A 27,649-nucleotide genomic window follows, 5' to 3' on the forward strand; every position below is an offset into this window, starting at 1 on the left:
TTGCAATCTGGGACGTGTGTACAAAGAAATACATACTCGGAGAGTTAAAAAACAAGTGGTGGTTATAAATTATTTTAAGGCTCAACAAAGGATCAGATGAATCCAGTATTTCTATTTTTACTGCTTTTCTTTTGCTGTAATAACACAAGCAATGAACTTCCTTCCTGCAACACCATGCTTACACTGGCAATATTGGGAGTGTATTAGAATGGTTCATTCACAGTGGGTCAGATTGAAGGGAACCTAAATAAGTCAGATAGTTTTGGAATATGTACAAATTTATGGTAAATACTGTTATTTAATAGTTTCAAAAAACTTTTAATAAAAGAAAAGTTAGCACATGAATTACAGTATTTAAGTTAACATAAATATACCCAACAAATTAAAATAAAAAATTAAATTAAGGATCAGGAAGGGCTATCACCCCCTACACCCCCCCCCCCTCCCTATCCAATTACAGAACAGTTCTTGTGTTCCACTAGCGGGGAGTGCAAGTATATTTAATCTCAGCGTCATAAATGTCACAAAAAAGTCCTGAAATTCACAGTAGCAGAGCTGGAAAACAAGAAACTTTGCTACTTCTTGCTAACGTGCGTCTTGTTTTTTGACCCTCGCGTCAGTCTATAATCGCACAATAAATATAAATAGTTGGAGATAGTCCATGTAAATTAAAATGCTAAAGCTCTGAAAATATTTTATCTTTCTAACGCAAAAATCTGCACATTCCTGCAAATGGTAGAACTATTAAATATTATGTTTAACTTTTCTTAGTATAAATAAAAATTATCCTGTGATACAAAAAAAGTTATAAAAACTTTATTCAAAGGTTCAGAAAAAAATTAAATTGAATCGATTGGTATTTGAACCAACTATGTAACTGGAAAATAATTCATCTTTAGTAATGGTTTTTCCTGGGTATAATGCTTTTTTTTCTCACTCAAGATCATTAGTTATTACAATTATTTTAATATTTATTTTTTAAAATGACCTGGGTTTAATTGCAAAATCAGTAGTTTTCACTCGTAAACAATTCCTTTTGTGGAACCAGGATTGTGTTGTAGAGTCCTTCTCCATACTACAGAAGGCAATAATAACCCATTGCAGAATGCTACATTGGAAAGGCTTAAATTTTCATTATTTAAAAAAAAATATGCATTCAATTTATTTATTAGAACCAGAAGCAGAGATGGCTAAGGTCCAGATACCATTTTTATTGTGAGAATTGTAATTAAAATATGGGTCGGGTCTTCAAATCTCTCCCTTCCTAATTTTTCTCCCTCTTTATCCTTCAGTCCACCTTTGATTGGAACACATGGACATAAGATAATTTGTCGTATGTGATTAAAAGGCCAAGTTCTTACATAATGAGAAACTTAAAATATCTATTAGATTACATAATGATGTAATCATTGCCTTAAGATAATAAATTACGGGTTTTTAAGAATAACTTTCACTTCAGCGTCGCATGCAACGCGGAATATTTTTTTTTAAAAGTCGAGTTATCTCACTGACGAATTTTTTTTTTTGTGTTATCTGTAATGGAAAGTCCAGGCGGAAAATGGCAGTTACGATGAGCGGTTGCGGAACGACGCAGCGGCAGTCATCATTCATCACTTCAGTTCAAGGTCGGGATGAGAAAACAGGTGACGCGTGGGTCACGTGCCTGTGTTTACGCAGAAAACAGAAAGTCGGTCACGCGTGCTGATTGTCCCCAACGGTCGGGCTGGGTGGGCGTAGCGGCACGTCGGAAGGCGGGAAGTCGGACGCCCGAGTGCACGCGCACGCGATTAGCTTTTGTTTCCGTTAACGTGACGTGCGCGGAGCCGATTACAGGCAGTGTAATAAAAAAACATGGCTACGGACCTGACATTCGGTAAGTGTTGCGCGACGACATCCTCCACGAATTATCTGATTCGTCGGTGTTGCAAAACGCTTTTGTTTTCACGATATGTCGGTAGGTTAATGTGCGAATTGTGATTTCTTGGTTCGTTTTGTGTTGCGACAGGCTCGGTACCCGCTTATTACAGAGAAATTTTTGACATGTGCGCCGGCCGTTCCAGTGTTGTCAGCAAGGAAAGTTTCACCAAAGTGCTTGTCAAATCTGGACTCCCCGCTCAGACGCTCAGCACGGTAAGATAATTGCTATGATTTACATATACGTTTGAACCTTGATATTTTAATGTTTGTGATGATCAAACTAAGTGACATATGACAAAGGCTGTAGTAATTTTTAATGCTGAAAATAATACATTATAGGTTATTGCTGCAGTGAATGTTGAAGTGGTTAGACTACCACATTTGTCAGACTAACTGAAGTATGAGGCTGCTTTATGGGACACATAACTGGCTTTTTCCAAGCTAACTTAAGCAGAGTTCTTTAAAAGGCCCTTTTTTTATTGTAAAAGATCCTTAACAAGTCCATCTTAAAGGATGTCAGCTATTTTTTGTTAACCTGTTAAATGGTTGCAAGGATCTTAACAGAATAGCCGATGCAACCTTTTGTGAAATCACTAGATCTTGGATGCATCCTTGTGTACTTTAACGGATTCTAAATTATCTTCTAGAAAAATGTAACAATGTTTTGTGGCTTAGCCAGCCAACTGGTGCCTACACTATTTTGTGTTTACCTGTTATTGTCAAATAGTTAACTTGAATGTGTAAAAATTTAAAATGGCCTCGAAATAGTGTGTGTAAAGCATTTGCAAATGCAAACGAATATTACTGAAATCATTGCAACACTAGGTTGCTTTAGCATCATAAGAATAAGTACTTTCGTAGCTAGTTTCTCACTGAATACAGCCTTGAAACTAAAAGATTCTTTGGTTATGGTGCATCGACAAAGGACATATCATTACTATTCAGAAACAGCCTTGGTGACAGATGTGCGTTAGTTGGAGGAATCGCAGCAAAGGCTAGTAAGATGGGCGACTCAATATGGGTGACTTGTATGTGGCTGGTAGGTGGTTGGAAAGGCTTTTGTGGCAGCTCAGGGTGGTTAGAGGGATGGGAGGTTGGTGCAAAGATGAGAAACCAGATGGGAGTGCATAAGGGGAGGAGAGACCATGGGTCGATACTTTTATAGGGTGTGGAAGAGAACAGAAAGAGGGAGGCACTCCTTGTTTGTTAGGTCTTGAAGGGAAAAGTGGTAGAAGTGAAAGGGTTATGTTGGTTTAGGAGGACTTAAATAGAGGAGAAACCGCTTTGCTACCAAGCTGATGCCCAATCGCAATTCAATTAGGAAGTTATACAAGTAGGTTATGTTTTATTCACGACAGAAATTAATCCTGGATTCGAAGCTAACTTACCCTCAGTCAAACAAACGCTACGCATGGCCCGTCCATGCTCGAGTCTGATCATCGTCTGTCCCGTTGCTGGACCATCACCTCCCCTAGCTCGCCTGTGTCCAGGGGCGCAACAACTAATTTTCCAAGAGGAGGGGGGGGGGGCAGGCAATATACCTTTTTATAAAGAATCATCAATTTCCCCCCCCCCCCCTATTGAAGCGGGGGGGTCCGGGGGTTCTCCCCCGGGAAAATTTGTATTTCAAGGTGGAAAATGGTGCTTTTTAAGCAGTTTTATTATCTGAAAATTGATTACACAGCACTTTCTTTGCCCTCGTTTTCGCCCACTTCAAGGTTTTAGAGGGGGGGGGGGGGGGGGGCGGCAAAATACCCTTCCCCCCCCCTGTTGTTGTGCCCCTGCCTGTGTCATTCCTACCAACATAATTATATATCCATTACCGGTACATCCCAACTGATGTAACACTTCCTGAAACTGTGCTCTCAGCCAGGCAGGCTTCCCGACATGTCCAGCTGAACGGTGGCTCACTCTGGCAGGACGCGGACACTCGCGTGCTCACTTGCCCGCGGCTGTGCTGCAGGTATGGGACCTGGTGGACGCCAAGCAGGGGTCCCTGTCGCGCGGCTGCCTGTACAAGGCGCTCGCGCTGGTGGCGTGGGCCCAGCAGGGCAAGCAGCCGACGGCCAAACTGCTGGAGAACTTCTCGGGTGCAGGTGAGCTCGTTTGTTTCATCTGCCGTAAGCTGTAGTGACGACACAGCAGGATATCTTCAGATCCGGCATTCTTTGGTTCCGCTAATCCAGCTGCTCACGTTCCTAAGTTTATTCGGGTGGATTCGTGTTTTCTAGCGGGTTTCACATCATGTTACAACTGTGTACATGTAGTGTACAGCCATAAAACAGATTATTATAACCTTTTTTTTTATAATATTGTATTATTTTTTTTTAAGGGGCTCACCTAGTAAGGAGTGTATTTATGATAAGTGATGCTTGCTGGTGCTTCTAGCATGGTATCGCCTATAAGCGCAAGGCTGTGGGACTGGCACGCAGTATTTTTTTCATGCATAGGATAACAATTTTCATGTCTCTTCACCTTTGTGCTGTAGAAAGAAAATGGCGAAACACCCCGCAGTTTCTTTCGGCTTTTAAGAAACATTTAAGTAATTAAGATTAAATGTTTATGTCTCAGAAAAGTTGTTTCCTTAATGGAAAAAAAATTTACAGAATTAATTTTTTCTCTCCATAAAGTTTGAGTTTGTTAGTTTCAAATATTTTTTAATGCTGTTTTAATAAAAGAAGTAAGTTGTTTTTTGTACTTCAGTGAATACTAATGCTTAGCTCAACCTGTGCCAATCCTGTGGCACTTGTTGTCAAATTCACTGTTCTTGTAATGCTTTTCAGGCATTCTTATTTACATAGTGACTTTGGGACAAGATTTGAATCCTAGTAGGGGAGTTGCCATAAAATAATGAGGGTATTAGGTCATATCTGTTTGAAATTAAATTGGATTGATTTAAATTTGCAGGTCCAGTCATTTTACTACAGTAGGCCTAGCGTACATGTAGTTCATGGAAGTGCTTTCAATGTTAACATTTTGTTAATACTCCCATTTGAAAAGTATTGCATCAGATGCAGAGTGATTGCTGGTTCTAGTTCTGTGTTGCTAGGGTCGTCACTGAGTGTGATAAAATAGTGCTTGAAATTGAAGTTCATCACATCCTTAATAACCTGATAATATTTTCAAAATATCTTTCATTTTTATTGGAACATATTTATCATTATCTTGGTTTTAGTTATAGTACTTTAATAAAGGTAGTGCATATACAGCATAGTATGAGCGGCTTGTTGGTTGTTTGAGGCTAACTGGGAATAAATTGAATTCCAATCGAGTAGTTTTGTAACTTTCTATTGGTAGCAAAATTCAGTTTACATTACGTTGTGTCCTAACTGCGCGAGTCCTGGAAGTGAGAGAAAGGCAGAAATTATTACTTACAAATTTGTATTTAAATTAGTTTAATTTCATGCGAAACAATACTGTGATTCATACTCGGAATCAAATTTAGGTACACTAATTGCCCTGTCTGGATTTATCGTAAGTTCATTTATTAGTGGTATTGGAGAAAACTTTTATGCTGCTGCTTTTGTTAAATTAATTTTTTTTAATGTTTTAAATATGAAATTTTTTTGTTTATGGTCAAGTGAATTTGAAAGATTGCACTATCAGTGTTTACAACTTCAGCACGGCAGAGAAAGCGGCGGTAAAGGGGTAGTAGGTAGCAGGGGCGTAGCCAGGGTTTTTTTTTAGGGGTTCTAAACACCCCCCCCCCCCCCCCCCCAGCCACAATTATTTTTTCTTAACTGAAGGAAGGTTAGCTGAAAGCCTGGGTGTCTTACTGCTATCACCGGCGTTGACTGGGGTTTCAAAAGTGTAATATGATCGCTGTGTGTGTATAGAATTGAGACGGTGACATGGTGTCATGCAACTCTTCAAGCTAAAGCTGATTGTTTCCAGGAATAGATCAGTTCTGCGGAAACCCAACCCTGTTTTATTCCTTTTTTTTTTTTTTTTTGTATTGTCGAGCTTCGAGCATGATTTATGATTTTGAGTGGATGTAAACAAGGCACTTGGATAAAAATATCTTTAATTAATTTCTTACTTCATCACTCAAACAATTTTTTTTATTAAAAAATTAATAAAATTTTTACCATTACAATATTTAAAATTAAGTACCGAAAACTGCTAAAATAGCACTATTTTACACCTTAAAATCCAATTTTTTTTTTTTCGTGGGTGGACCCCTATTAGGGGTGGGGGGGATCATGTTTCTTAAACCCCCCCCCCCCCCCCATACACAAATCCTGGCTACGCCACTGGTAGGTAGCAGGGTATCGGGAAGGCTCGGGAGTGGGACGCCGTGTGCGCAGCGCTGCCGTGCCCGGAGCTCGGGGACCTGTCGGACCTGGCCCCGCCGGACGGGGACCCCGCGCACCTGGGGCTGCGCTACTCGGACATCTGCCAGGCGGACTGCATCGAGCTGGACCTGGTCCCCGAGAAGAAGGGCCTGTTCCTCAAGCACGTCGAGTACCAAGTCTGCAGCAAGGTGCCTCGCCGTCGCGTTCCTCTCCGCGGGCCTGTGCTCCTTTTAATATTTGATTTGACTTTGCCAGGAAGTTGGCTGATTGATTTTATTTGTTGCTTCACATCTGACGTGATGCTTCGCTCTTGTTGCAAAACTTTAAAGCATTCGAAACCTTAAGATTCACTCATTAAAATATTTTTAAATTAGTTTTTGTGTGGTGTATGTGTTGCTTGAACAAAGTTGGAGACTTAAAAACAATCAAAAGAAGGCACTGCATTTTCTTTTATGAATGTTAATTTTATAATTTTTATTGAGTGGTGTTATATCAAAAGTCTAATATGTTAATTACATAATCAGTTTGAACACATTACAAACATAAAACAATTTTTTTTTTACCTAAATGCTCTATTTTATAAAATAATTGTAATACTGCTTTGCCGAGAACAATATTCATAATTTAATTCAACTTCTAAAATATTTTTAACATTACGTTTATTATTCGCTTTGCATCAAAAAAATAGTATTTGCATAGGCCTAGTTAGCAGCACCTGTACCTGGGAAAATTCTCTCACCTGAAACATTTGCTTTTTCCGAATAGTAAGAATGTGTCTAATAGTGCAACCTTAACCAAAGGATCCTTTTATGTCAAGGCTGCATTCAGTGGGAATCTAGCCGTAAAAGGATAACACACTATTTTTAAGGTAATTGGCAATTTTTCTCTTGTGCATTAAGGGACATGAGCAACTTGTCCTTTCATGAAAGGCTTCTTGGGGGATTGTGTATCGATCTTAGCAACATTTCGAGAGGATAACACAAATGGCTGACATCTTTTAAATTAACTTTTCATGGATACTTTAGGCTAAAGGGTCACTGAAGGAGGTGTTAAAAATTAAATTATTTTAGTTCCTTTGATTTTTCTTGGTGAACCTTTGCTGCTATAAACGAATGGCCACCCAACATGAGGCATCTTCACTTTTTTTGTTCACAGCATATACAATTTTTAGGTAACTAAAAACTACAGCAAAGTTGTAAAAAAAAAATACTTAAGAAAAAACAATTATTGCAGTTAATTTAGGAACACCATTTTAAATAACATGTGAGTTATGAACTTTTTAGATTTCGGATTTAGGGTATCCCTGTTTCGAATTATGTTACTTGTGCTTTTTTTTTTTTTTTAAAGGTAAGTCCATAAATACACAAATTTAATATTTTCTTTTGCTGAACTGTTATTAGAAGGTAAGTTTTTGGTGTGTTATCTTAACAACGTATGTTGTCATGTAGTAACTTTTTTTTCCTTTGTTTCCAAACTCTGATTCATGCAGCTAATTTTTTTTTTCATGGTTGCAGAGGTTCAAGTGCGAGGTGCGACGGAGGTACAACGACTTTGTGGCTCTGCATGAGCTGCTGTTGGGTAGATTTCCGTACAGGCTCATCCCAAAGTTGCCTCCAAAACGTATGGTCGGGAGTAAGTACTAACTATATTTAGGTTTTACCTATATTTTACACATGGTTCCTAGTACGAACTTGTATATTGACGCGGTAGTTTTGGATCATTGTGAAGTGTAGGATTTTTGTGAATAATTATTGCATACTTATTACAAGGCATGCAAATGACACCCAACAGGGACGTAGCCAATGGGGAAGTCCGTGGCATCGGCACCCCTCCCTTCCAGAATTTAAAAGAGCATAAAAAAAGCGAAGACATAAATAAGAAAATTACAGCAACTTAGCTACTTAAGATTACGGAGACATAAATTTGGAAGGATTATTGTAATCGTTAGTGGGCTACAATAACATTTTTTTCCTTCCCATTCTAAACCTATGTATCTCACACACAGAAGCGGCAGGAATTGTGTTTCAAAGTACCCTAGTTTTGCACATTTGTTACTGTAACTTACTGTAAGCATGTCTTTCATACAATCTTCATGTGTATTTAATGTTTTTAAATATATGTTTGTGTTTGTGAGTGTGTTTGTGAGTTTATGACTGGTTTATGACTGGTTTTAACAAAATCTTTAAACTATTGACTTGAGAGCAAAGTATTAAAAATAATTATATAAAAACCAAAATATACAATGTTTATTTTCTTTTATAAAGCAAAATTATTACTGTAATTATTATGTTTAAATGTTTGAGTTCTAAAAGTCTACTGTTCCCTGAGATTTTAGTGTAACAGTCAATTATATCTTAAAAATAAATTATGAAGGAAACTTGCTTATAAAAAAATTACAATTTTTATACAAAATCCTGGCCAAAGCACTGTACCTGACTACTTGGAGCACAACAGAACACAGATCAATCTTGAACACAATGGCAATCAGTATCAAAAATTTGTCGGAACAAAGTAATAAAGGATGTTCAATGCATTCCTGGTAATCAGAACATTTTGGAATGGACTTCTTACAAGGTTCCAGCTGACAGGAGAAATTTGGGGAACAGCGAAATTCGGGGTATTGAAAAGGTGTCTTTAAAACTTAGAAATTGACAAAATGGACATATGGAAACTGACAAAATGTTAGTTACCAAGCTAGATAAGCAATTATTACTAGCACAAGTTTGTTTATTAAATTTTTTTAACCAGTTTTTTTTTTAAATCACAAATTCAGATGTAGTTGAAAACCATTCTGTTTTCATCATTAATTAAACGTGAGAGAAACAATCAGTAAATCAACTGTGTATTGATGTAATGATTTGAAGCTCAAACAAATTTTGATGTTCATTCACATGGTCACAATCTAATGATTTTTTTCAAAGTTTGATCAATTATAGTGGTTTTATATAACAGACTGATGGCTTTGTTTGCTTAGCATTGATGGAAATGCGATGTATGTTATGTGTGGTTGAAATGTGTTTCAATTTTATTTTTTAAGAGTAAAGAAGTACATATTAGGTTTTAAGTCATAAAAAGTGGTATATAAAATGGCCATAATGATGAACATTTATATTCATTAGGTATATGTTATAAATCTAGCAATTTTGTGCAAATAAATGTGTATTCAGTTTCTGTAGATATACAGTTTAATAGCATTAAAAACTGAATGATTTTTAGTCACCTAATTATTTCAAATTTTACAGTGTTTTATAAACAAGCAGCCTAGTCTTGTCCTTTTCTGTGTATGTTAACCCAAAGCTGCGGCTGACCTGATATGCTATCATAGTTAGATAAGAGTCGCGTGTGATGTATGTACAGTGTCCATCAAATGAAGTGATATTTACCCATAGCATTCTGTTTTGTGTCTTCCTGAATTCTTTGAATTATATTATCTACAGCCTATTTTTTTCTTTGGTATTTGGTGGTTGTGATACACTGTCACTATTTTGAAAATGCAAGCGGGCCCACCTCAGTGAGGGGGCTTCCTAATTCCAGGGGGGCCCAGGTCCCACTGGCACCCCCTGGATCTATGCCCATGCCTAGAATAATAAAAGATGATCAGTATTTTAAAAAATTAACATGTTGTGTGAGACTGAACTTAAGCCTTTGAAGAAAACAAACGTAAAACTTTACCTAACCAAATGTGGGTTACAACTGAATTTCTTTATGTCATTCAAGAATTTTGCTCTAGAAGTTTAACTGGGCTGTTTTTAAAATTAAAGTAAAGAAATGCTCGAGTTAAAAGTCTAGTAGAAGATTGTTTTGTTTGGGCTGAACTTCTTTCCAGTAGCAAGGTCATTAGAGATGGTGACCCTCGGCATTGGCCAGGGATGTTGGTACAGAATCGACAGTGGCCTGTATTACAGAACCGTCCCAGCATTTGCCTGAAGTGATTCTGGGAAACCATGAAAAACCAAAATCAGGACAACTGGTCAGGATTGGGCTTCTGTGAATACATATTTTTTTTTACTCGAATCAAAAATAACAAAATTGATTATTTTTCTAATCAAATTGTATCATTCAGTGGCATTTTTTTACACACTTCACATAAACTATAATAAAAAAAATTATAGAAAAATGTAAAATGAGAGAAATAAAAAAAAACCTGACAATGCATTTTCTTAAACAATAATATTGTTATATGTAATAATAATTTTGATAATTTTGTTGTAGATGCAACTGATTATGTATATACATAAAAAAGAGTACTATTTGAAATTTTCAATCTTAATCACCGATTATTCATTGCGTATAAAAACAATGTACCGCATGTATAATTTTGCAGAAAACAAATTAAAATTTCTCAATAACAGTTTCATACATGTTACATTTTTTTATCTATTAAAATTTGTGTGAATGAGTCACACTTGGTGTATCTATTGGTAATAAATCAATTTGAAATATTATTTGATTTTTAATGTTGAATATAAAATTATCCATGAATATTGAGTATCAAACAATTCATAAATATTAAAATTTTTCAAATACTTGCAGACCACTAGCCGGAATTCAAACCCAGGTCCTCTGAAATGTGAGTCTAGTTCTTACCGCCGAATGATCCGTCAGGGTGGTTCTGGAAAAAGAGTGAAGCTGGTTGGGGCGAGCTAACGCTCTCGGTCGGTGGGCGGTGGCTGCCGCAGTGACGTCGCACTTCATCGAGGAGCGCCGCAAGTCGCTGCGCCGGTGGCTGACCCTCGTGGCGCGCCACCCGCAGCTCAGCAGGGACCCCCTCCTCCAGTTCTTCTTCACCTACAACGGGCCCGACCTGCAGCACAAGATCCGCGAGGTGTTCCGCCGGGTGCCCGACGAGTTCACCACCTCGGAGCTGGCGGCCAGGGCCAAGGTGAGGGCGGGCCTTCGCTTAGATTGCAGTACAAAGCAAATGGGGTTCACTGTTACCGCTGCCATATTGATGCTTAACGGCTTGTTACATTTAAAAATTTTAATTTGTATACTATCATTAATTACAATAAGATAGAATTTTTTTTTTAATCTTACTATTTGTTGATTTTTTAAGACCCTAAATTAATGCCTTTGACGGTATTACAGTTGTAGTCATTCTGACAAAAAAAAATTCAACGCTAAACACAGATTATTATTTCATGGTAGAAAATATTTATAGCAGACACTATTAATATGCTGAAAAGATCAACATTTTTGATAAAAAAAAATATTAAAAAAAGATAAAACCAAGATGGCAACTTTCAATTATGACTCCTTTTAAAAATGTAATATCTTAAGATGTGATGCTCTTTTTGAAATACAACAGGAAAATTTAATTCAGAAGTTTTACCTTCCAAATTTTCTTCTACAAAATGCATTTTGAAAATATTTAATGTTCTCTTTGGCATATACTTGGCAACAGAATACACTGAAACAAGGACAGCGCTATGGCAAAAATCGTGCATCGTAAAGAGAGAGTATATGCCCGTTTAAATGCACACTGCAAGCTAAAGATGAAATGCGCTGTAGGATCCTTCGGTGGGATCACTCACCTCCCGCACCAAAGCAACCGTGTTCTGGTTTCTGGCTGGGTTCGAGCCGGATTTTTCCGCAGGTATAGAGAGTGGTGTACATTGTCATGAGCCAGTGGTTTTTCTTGGGGTGCTTCCATCCCTCCCAGTTAGCTTTTATTACTGTTTTTTTTATTCTTAACGTAGATGTAAAAGGTGTAGACGTGATGCATTTAAAACCAAATTAAACTTGTGAGAAATTTTTTGAATTTTATGTTGTATTATTTGAAAAATCTACAAGGGGCTTGCATTCATAAAGAATACTTTTTACATCCATTTATCAAGTATATTCAACATTAATTGTATTGAAATTTTAAAATACGTTCTGATATGTAGCATTTCATTTGTTCTGTAACTGAAGTGTATCAAAGTGGAAGAAAAAATGTATTTAGCTTCACTGTTTTAGAGGATAGAATAAGCATTTGGACATCCACAAAAATTCATTAATTTTCACCTGCACTTGGAAGTCTATTTATCTGTGATTGAAGAATTCTCACATTCAGCCACAAGTCACGAAAGTCTTGAGTGTTTTTCACAACCGTATGCAACTGTATTTCAGTGGCTTCTCCAAATGTCATTATGGGTTCTTATTTGTGGGAGTGTGTTTTAATAGTAATGTTAATATTTTGCAGGAGCTGGTGCCTGGAGACACACACATGGAGTTTGCTAACAGTCGTGATCAAATCAGGATTATACTGAATGGTGTTTCACGACTCAAACAGATAGCGGATGTCCTTGCCCAACGTTCACACGGGTAAGAATGTTGGACAGTACAGTTTTTGTATCAGGTTTTCATGTCCAGTATTTTGAATATGTTAAATTTGAATATTTATTCCCATGAATAAAAATATATCTGCATACATACACTAATTCCCTACTCTAAATGTCTAACTATTTAGTTCTTTCGATAGCATTGGTAACTGAGTAGTTAAAGTTCTGGGTTTTATTCCCGTTTAATTTTAAACTTTAAAGTTGAAAAATTTATTTCCCAAAGAAGTACAATTTTTTTTTTTTTCCCAAAACTAACCTGAAGGGAATTTAATTTTAGCACTTCTGTGAAAATGGAATTGTAATAAACTTATTCTATAGTTTATTTTACTTAGTTGGTTCTTTGTAATAATTATTATTTCATCAATATTAATAAAGGGTTTTTATAGTATTTTGTGAAAAGTTCACCTGAGTACCAGCTATGAGGTTATTTCTCCAAAGTACAGTAAACTCTCGATTATCCATAATGATTGGGACCTACTAATGCCCGAATAATTTTTACATACCTAACAAAGGAAAGTTTCCATGAATCAAAGATGGTTGCATCAATACATTAAAACCTGTAGTGATAAGATGCATGAAGATTGCCTTCACGTGTATGCCTAGTTTCTCGGTCATTTACACATTTACAACGGCCTAAGAGGAAAAGTTAACTCACCACTGCTCAGGATAAGACTGCTGGACCAACAGGCGGACAAATGGCACGTGAAAGAAGCCAGAGGGAGATTGGAAACCAGAAGCAGCAGTGAGGGCATCTGGTTTAAAGTGTAACAAATGTGATAGCCGAGGGGTGGGAAATAAGGGTGGACTAAACAGTTTCTTGACATAGTAACAGGGGTGATTAAAAATATAGAACAGCCAACGTAATAATGAAACTAAATTTAAGCACGGATAACCTGAAAACTGTATTATCCGGGCCTGGATAATTGAGAGTTTACTGTAATAGAAATTCTTATTTGTTATTGATTTTTCAATTTCTTCTTCCTCTCATATTTTGATTGTCGTTACAAAGTATATAGTAAAAATAATAAACAGTGCAATAATTTTTTTTATGCTGCAGGTATGCTGCAGATATGGCAGAGTTGGGATCGCAGTTGGCATCCCTGGCCACAGAACCACACGTGTCATCCCTCTGGGCCACGGGAGGTAATCACGTGTGGACGGATATGAAGAGAGGCTTCCATATCATCTCCAAGTATGTGAACTGCAGATTAAAAAAAAAAAGCGACTATATATTGTGGCCCTGGGGTTTTCAAAGTAAAATCACACCCAAATTTAAACTATGCTAAAAAAATAGCAAGAACAATATTCAACCATAGTAGCTGGGCGGAAAATCTTACATGATCAAAATACTCATTATATCTCAGGGCGTTAAGCTTGGCCGCACACAAATGCATAGTAGAAAAACTGAAAATTGCAAGGTAAATACCTAAGTTGTGCCCAAAAGCTAGTGAAAAAATAAAACCATAAAATCTTGTCACTAGCCATAAGTGATCACCTATGTGGAACATGTTATCACTTATTAGCAGTCACTGTTACAAATACCATGTATATTCTCATAGAAAATATGGGTTGTGGAAGGGGGTGGGGGGGGGGGGGGGGGGGGGAATTGTAATACTGAATACTGTTTCATGGCACTTTTTAGATATAACAATTTTTTTTTTATTTGTAGATACTACACTGAATTTTTCATTTTCTAATAACATGCTGCATATTGTGTTTATTGGTTTGTTGTATGGAATAACACAACATTAAAATGGAATTGTGTGGCCCTCGGGATCAGTTTGATTGTGAAGCTGGCCGCCACTGGTCCGTGGTAAGGGAAGAGGCACTGACGGGGACTGACCTCTGGGGCGGGACGCAGGGAGTTCGGCCTGCTGTCGAGCCGGGCCGGCCAGCAGGCCACTGGTCCGTGGTGAGAGAAGGGAAACTGACGGGGACTGACCTGGGGGGGCGGGGCGCAGGGAGTTCGGCCTGCTGTCGAGCCGGGCCGGCCAGCAGGCGCGGCGGGAGGAGGATGAGGTGTGCGAGAAGCTGAACCTGCTGCTGGACGTGCTGGTGGCGCACCGAGAGCTGTGCGAGCGGCACGAGAAGGGCGTGGCCCAGGACCACGCCCGGGCGCTGTCCAAGATGCTCGCGCTCAAGAAGAGGCAGATGCAGGGCGTCATCCAGGGCACCGACGTGAGTGCCCGCCCGCGCCGAGCTGGCGTCGGTTACCGTATTTGCTCGCGATAAGGTCCCGCCTGCGTATATGCCCCCCTAACTGGTTTTGTAAACATTTTTGAGAATAAATTAAAAAACGTGTTTTTCTGGCTTTATCTGAGGGCAGGGCAGTTTGGCATGCATCAAACAGCAAGCCATGTATTGTGAGCGCCGGGAGGTGATTCTGTAAGCCGCAGTGATACAGAGACTGGTATTATAGTTTGTCCACTCTCAGTAGGACTGTCGTGAGGCGTGACAGACGTACGCAGTTAGTCGTATCTCAAACGACATAAAGATAAAGAAAGCTGGACTCGCGCGCTTGTGTTAATGTGTTGTCGGAGAAGAAGTGGGTGGAGCAGGTACCTACACTCCTTTGTGTGGTTGGCTGGCTAGCTGGCAGGAGGGAGGTTAAGCCACGCCTCTGCCTCTCTCCCCCGCCGCAGCGCTGCCTCTCCCCCCTGCGGACTCGCTGCCTCTCTCTCCCTCCTGCCGCGTCGCTGCCTCCCCCACCCTCCCTCATTAGAACAAAGACGCATGACTTACCAATCGTTCTGCCAGTTGTTTCATTTAATAAAAATTTAATTGGTGTTTAAATAAGTTGTGGCAGTATTTCATTTTGCTTTTATTAAATGTTACTTTTTCATACCTGAAAAAAAAGAAAAATCTATTTTTTCCTCCAAATTCGTGTATAGGCCGCCTCCCCTTTTTTGGAGTCGAAATTTTGGAAAAAAAGGGGGGCCCTTTACGCGAGTACATACGGTTCGCACTTTCATCACTTTGCGACTTTTAACAGTGACTGTATTATTACAATACTATGTAGCAAATTTTTTTACATCTAAGTATCCAAGAAAACCTCCGTTGTAATCTTTATTCCGAAAAATACATTCAAAAACAAAGCCGTGAAACCAAATTCCTTAGAAAAATTAAATGGTTCTTAAAAAGTTTTGCGGGTTGAGCTCCGTTATTCGATGGAAGAGATTTGTTTGGAACAGACTGTGAGAGCCCAATGGTAGACGAAGCCCATGGAACCGAACAGTGGCCCTGTTACACATTAACTGCATTAAAAATGTTATCATCATATCACCGTAATGACGCTGCTGCTTGTGTCAGTGTATCAACGATAATGTGTTGTGATGAAGAAAACCATACCAGACAGATGCAAACCATTGAAGAATTTGTGGAGTTGAATATGGGAAATATAGCATATTTATCGCATTAAATCAGCTTCAATGCTCTCTCTAAGCACTACATGATAGACGTATTTTGAATGAGAACAGACCAAAAGCAGTGTTATAATAAGGTGGAAGTGGTGCATGAAGTCTGTACTAAAGCATAAAAGTGTTGCAGAAAATCTGTGTAAAAAATTTATATTCATCATCAAAATTCAGTATCAAATGTTCACGTTTGCCTTTTACTCCCGTAAAATTCCTATTCTGTACACTATTAATTGAAACTAAAATTTTTTTGGTAGTTCTGAAGTAAAAGCCTCTTTGTTCAGAAAAAAAATTAAAAATTCTAAAATACTTCTTTTCTTTTTTTTCCACTTCCTCACATTTTTTCCCCAATCATTCTGTAGATGGGAATTTTGATACTTAAGGTAATTTATTGTTTTAACAAGTGGTTAGGTTAGATACATTTAAAGTACTGTGAGATTGTATTGTTAATGTTTCAGGTTGCTACTAAAAAAATACTATAAATGGTGGGAATGTTTGTTTAGAATAGCCACATCAAAAATACTATAAAATAGTAAGGATGATTGGTTTATATAACCAATTTAAATTATATCCTAGAAAGTCTTATATTCAAGGTCATTTTGTACTATAGGCTATTTTATATTTGAAGTCATCTGATATTTTAGTTTGTCTTATATCCAAGGGCATCATTAGACCACACCTTGTATTGTAAAACATCCTATATTCGAGGCCACTTACGTGACTGGATCAATATAATGTGGACATAAAAAATTAAAATTGAGTGTTTAAAATATTTAGGTCTTTCCTCGGAGTGCCGACGTGAGTTCACACGCCGTGCGTGGTGGCTGGCATTGCAGGCGGAGAGCGTGGACCAGTTGGAGTCGAAGATGATGGAGCAGGAGAACGTGATAGCCAACGTGGAGCTGCGGAACGCCTTCTCCCTGCACTGCCTGCACGTGGAGACCCAGCTGGTGCACGCCCACCTCGAGATCCTGGCCACCGTGCTCTGCACGCTTGTCTCCGTGCAGAAGAGGGGGCACTCCGAGGTCGGTCGCCCCGCCCGCCCGCTTGGAGTTTCCTGGTCTTTGGAGACGAGATCTTATGGTTTTATCTCCAAGCCAATTTCGTTTTTAAAACGAGAGATTTCGATGTTACTGTTTTTATCTTTATGACCTCTTGTTTATTCGTAAATATAGCACAATTTTTAACAAATACAACATTTACTTCTTCAGTAATACTTACTTCACCAAAAAAAGCGTCATTTCGACTGATTTGTGATGCGCTTATAATAATTTTAATAAGCATGTCTTACTGAGAACAGTAAAAATAAATCAAGTATGTGTACATTTTAAAAATGTACCAATGGCGTAATGTAAAAATGAGTTAACTAATCACAGTTGCAATATGAAAAAAAAAGTTTTAAAAAAATTTCATATTATTTAGTGCATACATTTTGGAATTAACTCCATGCTAAATAATTTACATTAGTTGAATTTAATACATTAAAAGATTAATTTTGTGTAATCTGAGTTGAGTTATGATTAATTATGCTTATTTCGTGAATTTTTATTGCATTTTGGTTCTTAGGATGTATTAACTTGCATTCCGGTGTTACATGGTAAATTGACATGCTTTTTGGGGTTATTTCAGATTTATCACAAGTCACCATATAATCGTGCCCATACTAACCATGGAGTTTGGTAGAAAAAAGATTAAAAAATGGTATCCATAGAAATTAAGGCTCATGCTATTTTCTTGTTATGACTGTTAAATACGGGAGTTTTCTGTAATTTTATACAGACAGAGAGTTTTTTTTTTTTTTTTTTTTTTTTTGTAGCAATTTTTTCACCGGGTCATACAAAAATTTTGGTAAGTGCCATTTCTTGAAATAAAAGTTAATAATTTTATGTATTTTCATTTTATTCTGCATTGTTTGATGCAGTTAAGGCAGGTATGGCTTTTTTTTGCACTGAACTATAGTTAACATAAGACATGTAAACAACACAAAAATGATATCAATCAAACATGAAATACCATTTTGTGTAGGTTCGCCCGTGAAAGTTGTAAAATGGTATTGTAAACCCTTTGCTGTGGCACCCTTAAGTTGTGTTCTCTGATTGACGTTTTACCGCTATTATTATATCATTTTTAGTAAATATGTGTTGAATAAATATGAAATAAAACATTAACTGAAAGAGAGCTATAAGTAAAATTTACAGGGAACGCCCTCAAATAATATAAACGACAATGAAATTATGTATCCAATAGCCAACGAGATGTGTGGTAGTGTCTGCGTGTGTTCATTGCCCAGTTGCAGAAATGAAGGAAATGAACTTCCAGTGGAAAACTATAACACAGTCAGACAAAATGTTTCAAGTACAAATACAAGCCTGACTTTTTTTTCATTAATGGTATTAGATGTGTATAATAATCTGATAATAAATTTAAAATAAATAAATAAATAAATAAATAAATAAATAAAGCAAAGTGCAATGCTTGGATGGTGAAACCAATACGTGAAGCCCTAAAACCAAATTACTAATTGCGTGAAAATGAAATAACACAATATGGTAGTTTGAGGCCGAGCCATCATTCGTCAAATAATGTTGCCCGTGATGTTAGTGCAGTTTAATGAGTTGTTTTGGTTAACAAGTCTTTAAGTTTTAAAAACTCCCTTGAAAAAGTTTTTAACAAAGTTTTGCTGTTTTACAGTTTTCAAGCATATCATGTAGTGTCTACCTTTTAGAAGAGTTCAGTTCATTGCAGGCAGATCCTGCAGTCAAGATGCCATTGAATTCATTTTGTATATCTTTGAACATTTGTAGTTGGTAGCCTTGGTATGTCTGCTGTTGAAAAAAACCTTGTCACTTGTTTCATTCTCCTTCTTCCTTCTCTTAAACCACCTCGTATACCCGGTTACTGTTATCAAAACATTGTTCATGATACAGTTAAACCTCGCTTATCCAGATTAACTGGAACCAAAGGCATTCCGGAAAACCAAAATCCAGATAATCCGGGTAGCTAATAAGCGAAACAAAATCCTTCAATATGCAGACTTACCGTTTATTACGATAAAAACTAAGATTTGTAACAAAATACGTGGTATACATGCCCTATATTATTGACAAGACATTAAAAATATATATAAATTTTCCGCATAGTTTCTTAACAAAGAATTTGTCCACTTTCTTCTGTTTTAAACATTCATGGCGTTTGAATGAAGCACGGTCACGCAAATGCTTAGTCATCAATAGTTCAGCTGGAGTGGTGTTGGGCTGATGCTCCCAGTACGCCGTGATATTTGTCAGCTGGTACTTACTCAAACTCAACAAAAAGCATTTAATCACCATAATCCTGCAATCTATGAAGGAACTCTACTTTGAATCAAACTAAAAATTGAATATTTGGCGTACTTATAGTTATGTTTTTGCTAACATGGTTTAAAAATGTTTATGCAAACATTAAATAAAATGTCTAAAAATCTGATCTGGATTATCTGGAGATTTGGATCAACGAGAGCCGGATGAACGAGGTTTTTACTATACCTTCTTTTCACTACTCACTTTTTCTCTCTTGTGCACCAATTCAGTGACAGTGTCTCACCCACATCATTCTTTGAAGTTTTCTCTCCTTAATGTTTTTGTTTTATATTTCATTTTTTCCCGATTTCTCTTCATCTACAGGATTCCTCTGTTTTCACCACCTGCCTCAGCATCTCCACCTCCCCAACATTTAATATTCTCCAGTCTTAATTTTCCACGGCTTGACTTCTCTGGGTGTCCACATTCTGGAAAGTCAGGGAAGTTGGATTTGATCAGGAAAAGTCAGGGAATTTACTTGAAATCCTGGAAAAGATGTGGAAATGCTGCATTTATAGTAATTGAGGACGAAATTTCATACTCCAGTCTGCCATAACCCATATAATGAAACAATTTAATTACATATATATATGTATATAGTGCATCCATATTGCATGTGACTATGTTCAGAGTATATAGTTATATGCACTATGAAATGTTTGTATGCAAGGTTCTGTTTTTTTATTTAATTTTTGTTATATAATTTTGGACCAGCTCTGGGAACGGTGGAGGCTGTACTGTCGTTATTTCTTTCAGAAAATTGCAACATCGGTCAATAATTTTGGAACAAAGTTGGGACACTTTGACATTTATGTCGTGGAAAGACAGGGAAATTTTATTGCAGTATTGTGTGACAGCCTGTGTCTTCTCCTACCCGTCACAGGGGTTCTCTGTGACCGTGTTTGCTGAGGCGTCGTGATTACGTGGCGAGGCTAGGTGCTGACCCTGCAGCATTACTTAAATTTTAGTCCCAAGCTGAAAGTCAGTTGGTCCAGAACCACTGAAATTTTGGAGATTTCCCTTATCTCAAAGTTTCTGTGTTTAACTGTGTTCCATTAAACTCATAATTTTTTTTTTTCTCCCCTGATTTCTCCTGTGTATCATTGCCTCTTTTTATATCCTCATCTTCATGCTCTTTCTACTGCAGCCTACCTATTTTGGTCCCCTCTCTTTTACAACACCTTCATTCTTGATAACCCTGTTTCTCATCTCTCGCCACACATTTACGCTCCATCTTTTTACACGTTCATCTTTATTCCACAGTGCACTCCACTCTAAATGTCTCTTCCTTTTTTTTTTAAGATAGCCTTATAAGTTTGAGTACAAATTCTTGTTTTTTGCGGCCCCTCAGGAGTTCTCGTCAGCCAGGTTAGTTGTGTTGATTAAGTGTTAGTTTCTCTGTCTATAGATCTTTGCGAGCATGCAAGCATGAATGCCTCTGTAGTTAGTAAGTGTGTGTGAAGACTTTTTTTCCGGATCGAAGTCGGAAATGATCTAAGTCTTCATGTAATTATGTACTTCACATAAAGTCAAAGATCACTTAAATATTTTGCTACATCAAGAAAAGTCTATAGTTTGAGTGTTGACAATTTTTAATGACAAATATCTAAGTTTTAAATATTAAATTCAATGAAAGTAATCCATTTAGCATGATATTTGTACCACATTTAATCAAAAAAATCCATAAACAAAATGTCATAACTTCCATGATAATTAACAACATAGGTTACATAGCATTGCTCTGAGTAATTAAATAAATAAAATTTGTAACCTTATATTGAATTAAAATAAAATCAGGCTTTTGTGAAGCTTTACAGTTTTCAGTGGTTGCATGAAGTAGACTGAAAACCAAACTGAAAATTGTTCTATTCTCGCATGTCGATAAAAATACCCAATTTCCTAGTATGTACAGTTCATTATGCTGTACACATTTATTTTAATGGCTGTACGTATAGTTGATTGAAAACAATGGCTCAAAGCCATCTTTAATCATCGAAGAGTGATGTTTTTTCCATGTGGTTATGAAAAATGAATAAAGTAAGACTTTTTCTGCCAGAAAACCATTTTATTACTTAGGATGAATGCTATCAGAGGATTTTTGTTATAGCCCAAGCATAATCTTTAAAGCTGGGATATAGATGAAATTTGAACGTATTTAATTTATTTTGCCCACATTGTATTTGTCTTAAACTTTTACTTACTTTGAAGTAACAAATTTCTGATAGTTTTCTCACAGTTAGTGTTATGTGAATATTGATATTCTTTAACATTGGAAATGAAATGAATACAAATTTATTTGTTAAGTTCAGCTCTTAATGGAAATGTTTTTCAGTAACATTAAAAGTCTATTGTTCTTTTGGAATATATAGGGGAAAACACTTAAAAATGTATAGTAAATTTTATATAATTACACAGTATTCCCTATGTGGTAAACTCATCAAATACTTTTAATTTTTTTAACATAAAATAAAAATGTTACTCTGATGGTCTTATTTGTCATTTTCAGCACCACTGTCATGCTTGATAAGGAATTTTGCCAGATTATTGAATGTCAGTATAGTTTTGATGAGAATATTGAATGTGAAATGGTACCTGGGAACACTGTACTGGCATGAAACAGACAGTAAAAATAAACTCGAAGAAAACTTAAAATGCCAGCAGCATGATAGTATGACTTACTGGTCATAGTTACTGCTGGAATATACTGGTCTGAATGTGATTGGCCCAATTGGCACCATATTACAAAATGTGCCAAACCATAGAATGCCAGATTAAATACCTTTCACTGTACTTGTCAAATGAAATTCATGGCCTTCTGTCATCACCAAGAAAGGCATAACCCCCAATTTATGTATGTCCCAATTTATTTCAATGTGCAAACCTTTTCGACTCTTCAGAATGAAATGAATCACATTGATGTACCCCCAATTTGACATTATGCTTCAAATACTTGAAACTTAATGACTTTGTACACTGCATTCATGAATATGTTAAGGCTTTCGCGTTGCATGTGTTTACAACTACTTACACAATGCTTGTAATTTGGGTTATAAAATAGTGTTAGTGCTTCAATACAGAATTTTTTTTAGATTTTTTAAGTACACATCACAGATATTCTCATTACTCAATTTTCATATCATATGTTAATTGTTAACATTTGCAAATGTTCACAATGTTGAGAATTTGTAAATGGCTAGTGTACACAAACTGACTGCTATAAAATATCACAAAACTGCTTTTGATGGATTTTTTTTACAGAGGGTCGAAATTACACCCACCTACACTATTTCATGACTGTTTTCTTGTAGTGTGTGATTATGTCTCTTTATGAGGTAGCTTCTTTGGAATAGGTATTTGCATTTGTTCTTTTTTTTTGTGTGTTCCAGTTGGCAGCAGTGTGGGAGCAAATCCAGCCGACGGTGGAGAACTGCCTGCCGGAGAACAGCATGAAGCTCAACGGCAGCATGAACTGAGCCAGTGCCCCAGCGCGGCGTCACGCGCGAAGGCCCCCCCTCGCATCTCCTTCCGGAGGCTGAGCCGGCCGTCGCAAAAGCAGTCAACACATTGGTAGAATGTTGCAAGGTTCCTGCCTGCAGTCTGCTCTTCGTATTTGCTCACATAATTGTTATGATTTGCATCCTAATATTTAAGGCCTGGCTCCCCACCATGTTAGAATTTTAGTTTTCTTCTTTTCCTTTCCATTTTTTTACTGATTCCGGAACTCAGAAGCGACGCGCACTTTCCGGTTGTGGAAACGAATTTTGGCTAATGACCTCGATGCAACTAGTCAGGCAAAAATTTTAATTATGAATTTTTACCTTGCTTTTTACAGACAGTAAATAACATGCAGTATGTATTCCCGGTGTAAACATTAACAGTAAAGAGTAATATGTGTGACGTGACCGGGGAGTGGCTCTTAGGGCACTCACGGAACGTGTGCTCAACTCACACGGGTAACGCTGTCGCCAGTCAGTCGGCTTATGAGGGGACAGACACCCTAAAGGCACTCACTGTTGGTGGCTGTGTGTGAGGCATCCTGTGATGTTGACAGGCTTCTTTTTTCCACACGTAGCCCCGGCTGTAAAATATGATGGTCCTAAATGAAGTAATTATGTAGTTCATCCCTAAGTCAGTGTAGCACCTGGAAGCTATGGGAAAGCTAGCTTGATGGCCCTGGAACAACTACACCACGGGAGAGGCTTTCATGTGATTTACATACTGATACTATACACAAAAAAATCTTTCTTGAAAATTTTAGCTTCATGAACAGAACATCTCTGACACCAGCATCCCTTTCAATAATGGATGAATCCTCGATCATCCATTCAGAGAATAAACTCGTTTTTGTGCTGCAATTACAGTAGATCCTATTAACTTGCTATAGTGGATTAATATCCTTTCAGTGTATTAAATAAGATTTCGTTGTCATAAAAGTTTTTTCTGGTGTGATTTTAATAATTTTACAGCAAAAATCTTCTCATATTTGTTTTGGTTTCAAGTACTTATTTAATGATAAACCATTTGCAATTTTTTTTAAAAATTTTATACTGTATTGATTATCTATTTCTGTACATTCCGATCTCCGTGATAAAAATATCTAGCTGACATATGAAATCCCATCTAATTCTGTCAAGTAGTTGGATTCTATTATTGTTTTTATTTTCTCGTCATTCTTGTATGATGCAATCTTTCCAATCCTCTTAAACACAGTATTCCAACATGGCGGGTGAAGGTCGCCTTAAGGATGGGCAGTCACTTTTGAAGCACAGGGTATTGAAATCTATGCAGAGTGAACAGTTTAGTTTTATATAAATTTTTAATGTTGTGTACTAAACTTAAATGTAAATGATAGACTTAAAGTGATAGATCATTGTAGTATGCTTGCTGACATGTTTCACTTATGTTTTACTTTGACAGTGTGTACAATTTGATTCATTTTAGCAGCAGTTAAGGTACTTCTTTAGAAAGGAAAAAATTTAACATAATTACATACATCTCAGATGCAGTACGTATCCAGCTAGATACGTACTTCCACATTTTCTTGTACACCCAATTTGTTCCTACCATTCTACTGTTTTTTTATTACTCTGTTGTGGGACAGTCAATGCTGCCCACTCATGCCAACGTAATTTTGTATGTATGATAGCAGTAGTACAATCTCTAAAATAGATAGGACACTGGGGAAAAAAAAAAGACCAAAAAACCAACAGTAAACACTTAAATTTTCAACGACATGGAGACCTTGATCAGGAGTAGAGAAAGAACACAAAGAAAAACAGACACACACATACACACAGACGGACACACACAGACACAGAAAAAGACACGGGGACACACATAAAGAGACATACATACAGCCAACACAGGGTCACACAGTCACGGGTGCACAGAGCTCAGACTTAGAGACAGTAACAGACATAATCCTTGTGGTATAATGGCAGCCTAAAGAAGGCTATCATGTGGTTGGAAATCTAGGTGTTTTTTGTTCTTTTGCCTGGTATTTTCTGTGTCTCCTGTCTACTAATGTCGTCATACGTTACCTCATTTGAATTTCTCTTTCTGAAACAATAACTTCATTTCTTTTTTCAGTAACTTTGCATCAACAAAAGATATATGCTGTAGAATTGGCATTTAAACATCTATCTTAATACTTAGTAGTTGCCTGAGTTTTGCCTACGGGCGGTTCTGATAGTGCTTGTGCATTTCTTACACCACAAGCTGAACTACTTAGCAGGAATGTGCCTGATGCATAATGAGCAGTACTGGCCAATATTTTAATGAACTGGGAACATTCATTTATAAATTCTGAAGTTTTTTGTCCGTTAACATTGCTGTTCTACTGAAGCCCCTTGTTACCTCAAGATTACTCTGCAATAAATCATAATTTGTAAAATGTACTGTTGAGCTGTGATACAATATGACTCGTGGGACCATACTTGAAACTAAAGTAATTTTTAACACTTACATATACCTGTGTTGTGCATGAATTATGTTGAATGTATAATTAGGCCAGTATGTCCTTTGTATCAACTTTCCTTTGTATTTGTGTTAGCTGTATATTTTATGAACTATCTTTAACAATCGTCTAGGTTTTACTTAAGTTTTTTTTTTTTCCCTTAAAAATGTGTACAATTTTATGCTTCCATTAGGCAAAGTAGAAAGAATGTTACTATAACTTAATTGGAATTTACAACAATTTTTAGATTAGTGTACAATAAGGTTGAATGTGATTGATAATATATGTACATTATAAACTGAATTAATTATTAATGATTATCATATAGAACCTTTTTTAAGTGACAAGTGGGAAGCCTTCTTCGTAACTGCAAGATGGACATGTTGAATGGATCCTAATTTATTACGAACACCTTTATACTGTAGACTATATGTCATATATACATACGTATTTGCATTCCTGTGTATGTGTGTGTTTGTACATATTAAATAGTCAATGGGTAATCTCAGGTTTTCTGATCCCAGGCAGAAAACTGTGTTTTAAGGGGGGAGTGGGGGGAGGTAGGAACCAAGTGATGCTATCTTGGTTTGTATTGTTTAATTTGCAAAAATTGACTTCGTTAAAGTATAGTATATAATTTAGTGTGATGTCTGAAATCAATAGTTACTGGCTGCTACAAATAGTTTACTTTATGTAGTCATTGGTATTTAGTACTGAATTATTTTTTGGGAATGACTACAACTATAATAATTCTTTCAATAGCCACAATTATGTGGTCTTCGTAAATCCATTGATATGTGATGTCTGCCGTATCAAAGGCGAATTTTCTATATTAAACAATAAAAAATTTTTACAGCTTATAAACTCGTGAAACCAATATCACATCTTTTGGTTTCTATTTTTCCCTTAACACTGTTAAATAAAAACTTTTGAATTAGTAGGTACCTATTTTGTGTTGTCTCTTTTTTCCCTTCTTTTTTTTCTTATTTCTTTTCTGAACCTGTTTTTATGTGCAATTAGATTGTAGTCACATTTTGTTTTTATTTACGTGTTGTGCGTACCAGTAGCGGATCCAGAGGGGGGCTAAGGGGCTCAAGCCCCCTCCAAAAGCATCTGGGTCCACTATTGTTTTAGTGTTTGCCTTGATAAAGCCTAGCCTCAGCTGGGTCAAGCCCCTCCCAAACCAAAATCCTGGATCCGCCACTGGTGCGTACTGTATCATTATAGAGTAGTGTTCAAGGTTACTTGTCAATTCTGGGAAGATCTACTTCTTTATGTTAAGTACATCATTACATGAACTATCACCTACCCTTTTTTGTGCCCAGTTGTACAATGTAGTACATACATGCTCTTCCATAAGTGTCCCTGCTGTATTGTATACGATTTAGAATGTATCACACCTTTTCTGGATTTTTTTTGTACTTAAGCATGCACACAATTTAGATACAGTACAGTTAAGTTTATCAATAACAGTGAATTGTGATTCATCAATCACATAGTTAGCTTCTAAGTCTTTCCCATACTTCCTCTTGGATCTAATATAACATTTTTATAATATTTTAGTTGTAATTTTATTTATTTATTACCTAAATAATGTAATAAAAAATCTACTTTACAATTTTTATTTTGTTGAAACATTACAAAAATGTGAGCATTGGATGTACAGGAATTATCTTAAGTAATATATATGTTACTAAAAATATTATGTTTTTCTTATTATTAGTTTAAATTATGGAAATGTTAATTGGAATGTAAAAATTTAATAAGTGGCATTTAATATTGTTAACATTAAGGCTGATGATATTCTAATACTCTTTGTAACAAATTTTTTTGTTTTTATTTTTTTGTTAAGTACCTAATATATGTCTCATTTTCAATATAATGATTTTATAAATTTGTGACTGTTGATATTCTAGCAATATTTGCAAAGTATTATGGTATGTTACTAGGCTGTTAAGTTAGTTTTGAGATGGTTTATCTTATGTTGAATTATTGCATATTTATTTTTAGTTAGCATTTATAAAATGCTGTTAGTTTTGGGAGTGATGTGTTTATGTACTCGATTTTATTTTGTTTGTTTCAATAAATACTCATTCTTAAATTGTATTATTATTATTTATTATTAAAAAGAAGATTACTAATGTTTATAACATTATTTTTAATTGATTTTTATTTTACGAGACTGTACATTATTAAGTAGATATTTCTTTACTTACATAAGGGTTTTGTTTTTTATCTTGGGTTATTGGTTTTTCCTGCAATGAATACTCAACAAAATTTTAAAATATTTGGACCACTACCTTAACTGAAACAGGGTAACTATTAGGTTAAATTAAAATTCTGTTTATAACTAAAGATGTTTTGCTTAACAATTTAGACTTCCCTTTAAATAAAAAGTTATACTTTT

At 36.4% G+C, this 27,649-nt stretch overlaps 1 protein-coding gene across 2 annotated transcripts; it reads left to right on the forward strand.

The window, feature by feature from the left end:
• Positions 1-1,549: 1,549 nt before the first annotated feature.
• On the forward strand, positions 1,550-27,343 carry LOC134537598 (sorting nexin-8-like). Of its 2 annotated transcripts, XM_063378194.1 has the most exons (11): positions 1,550-1,873; positions 2,006-2,130; positions 3,881-4,013; positions 6,225-6,400; positions 7,727-7,844; positions 10,892-11,094; positions 12,397-12,518; positions 13,593-13,727; positions 14,497-14,713; positions 16,785-16,973; positions 22,673-27,343. In XM_063378194.1, the coding sequence occupies exons 1-11, from the start codon at positions 1,852-1,854 to the stop codon at positions 22,757-22,759; spliced, it is 1,527 nt and encodes a 508-aa protein (XP_063234264.1). In that variant the 5' UTR covers positions 1,550-1,851; the 3' UTR covers positions 22,760-27,343. The 2 variants fall into 2 exon arrangements, with proteins under 2 accessions (XP_063234264.1, XP_063234263.1); XM_063378193.1 differs by lacking the exon at positions 22,673-27,343 and having other exon boundaries at positions 1,589-1,873; positions 16,785-17,344.
• The last annotated feature ends 306 nt before the right edge of the window (positions 27,344-27,649 follow it).

The sequence above is a fragment of the Bacillus rossius genome, chromosome 12 (genome assembly GCF_032445375.1).
Source record: "Bacillus rossius redtenbacheri isolate Brsri chromosome 12, Brsri_v3, whole genome shotgun sequence".
Taxonomy (NCBI): domain Eukaryota; kingdom Metazoa; phylum Arthropoda; class Insecta; order Phasmatodea; family Bacillidae; genus Bacillus; species Bacillus rossius.

Coding starts and splice junctions, on each gene's coding strand:
- LOC134537598 (XM_063378193.1), top strand. CDS start 1,852: ATGGCTACGGACCTGACATTCG. Junction 1,874..2,005: donor GGCTACGGACCTGACATTCG/GTAAGTGTTGCG, acceptor GTGTTGCGACAG/GCTCGGTACCCGCTTATTAC. Junction 14,714..16,784: donor GCGTCATCCAGGGCACCGAC/GTGAGTGCCCGC, acceptor CTGGCATTGCAG/GCGGAGAGCGTGGACCAGTT.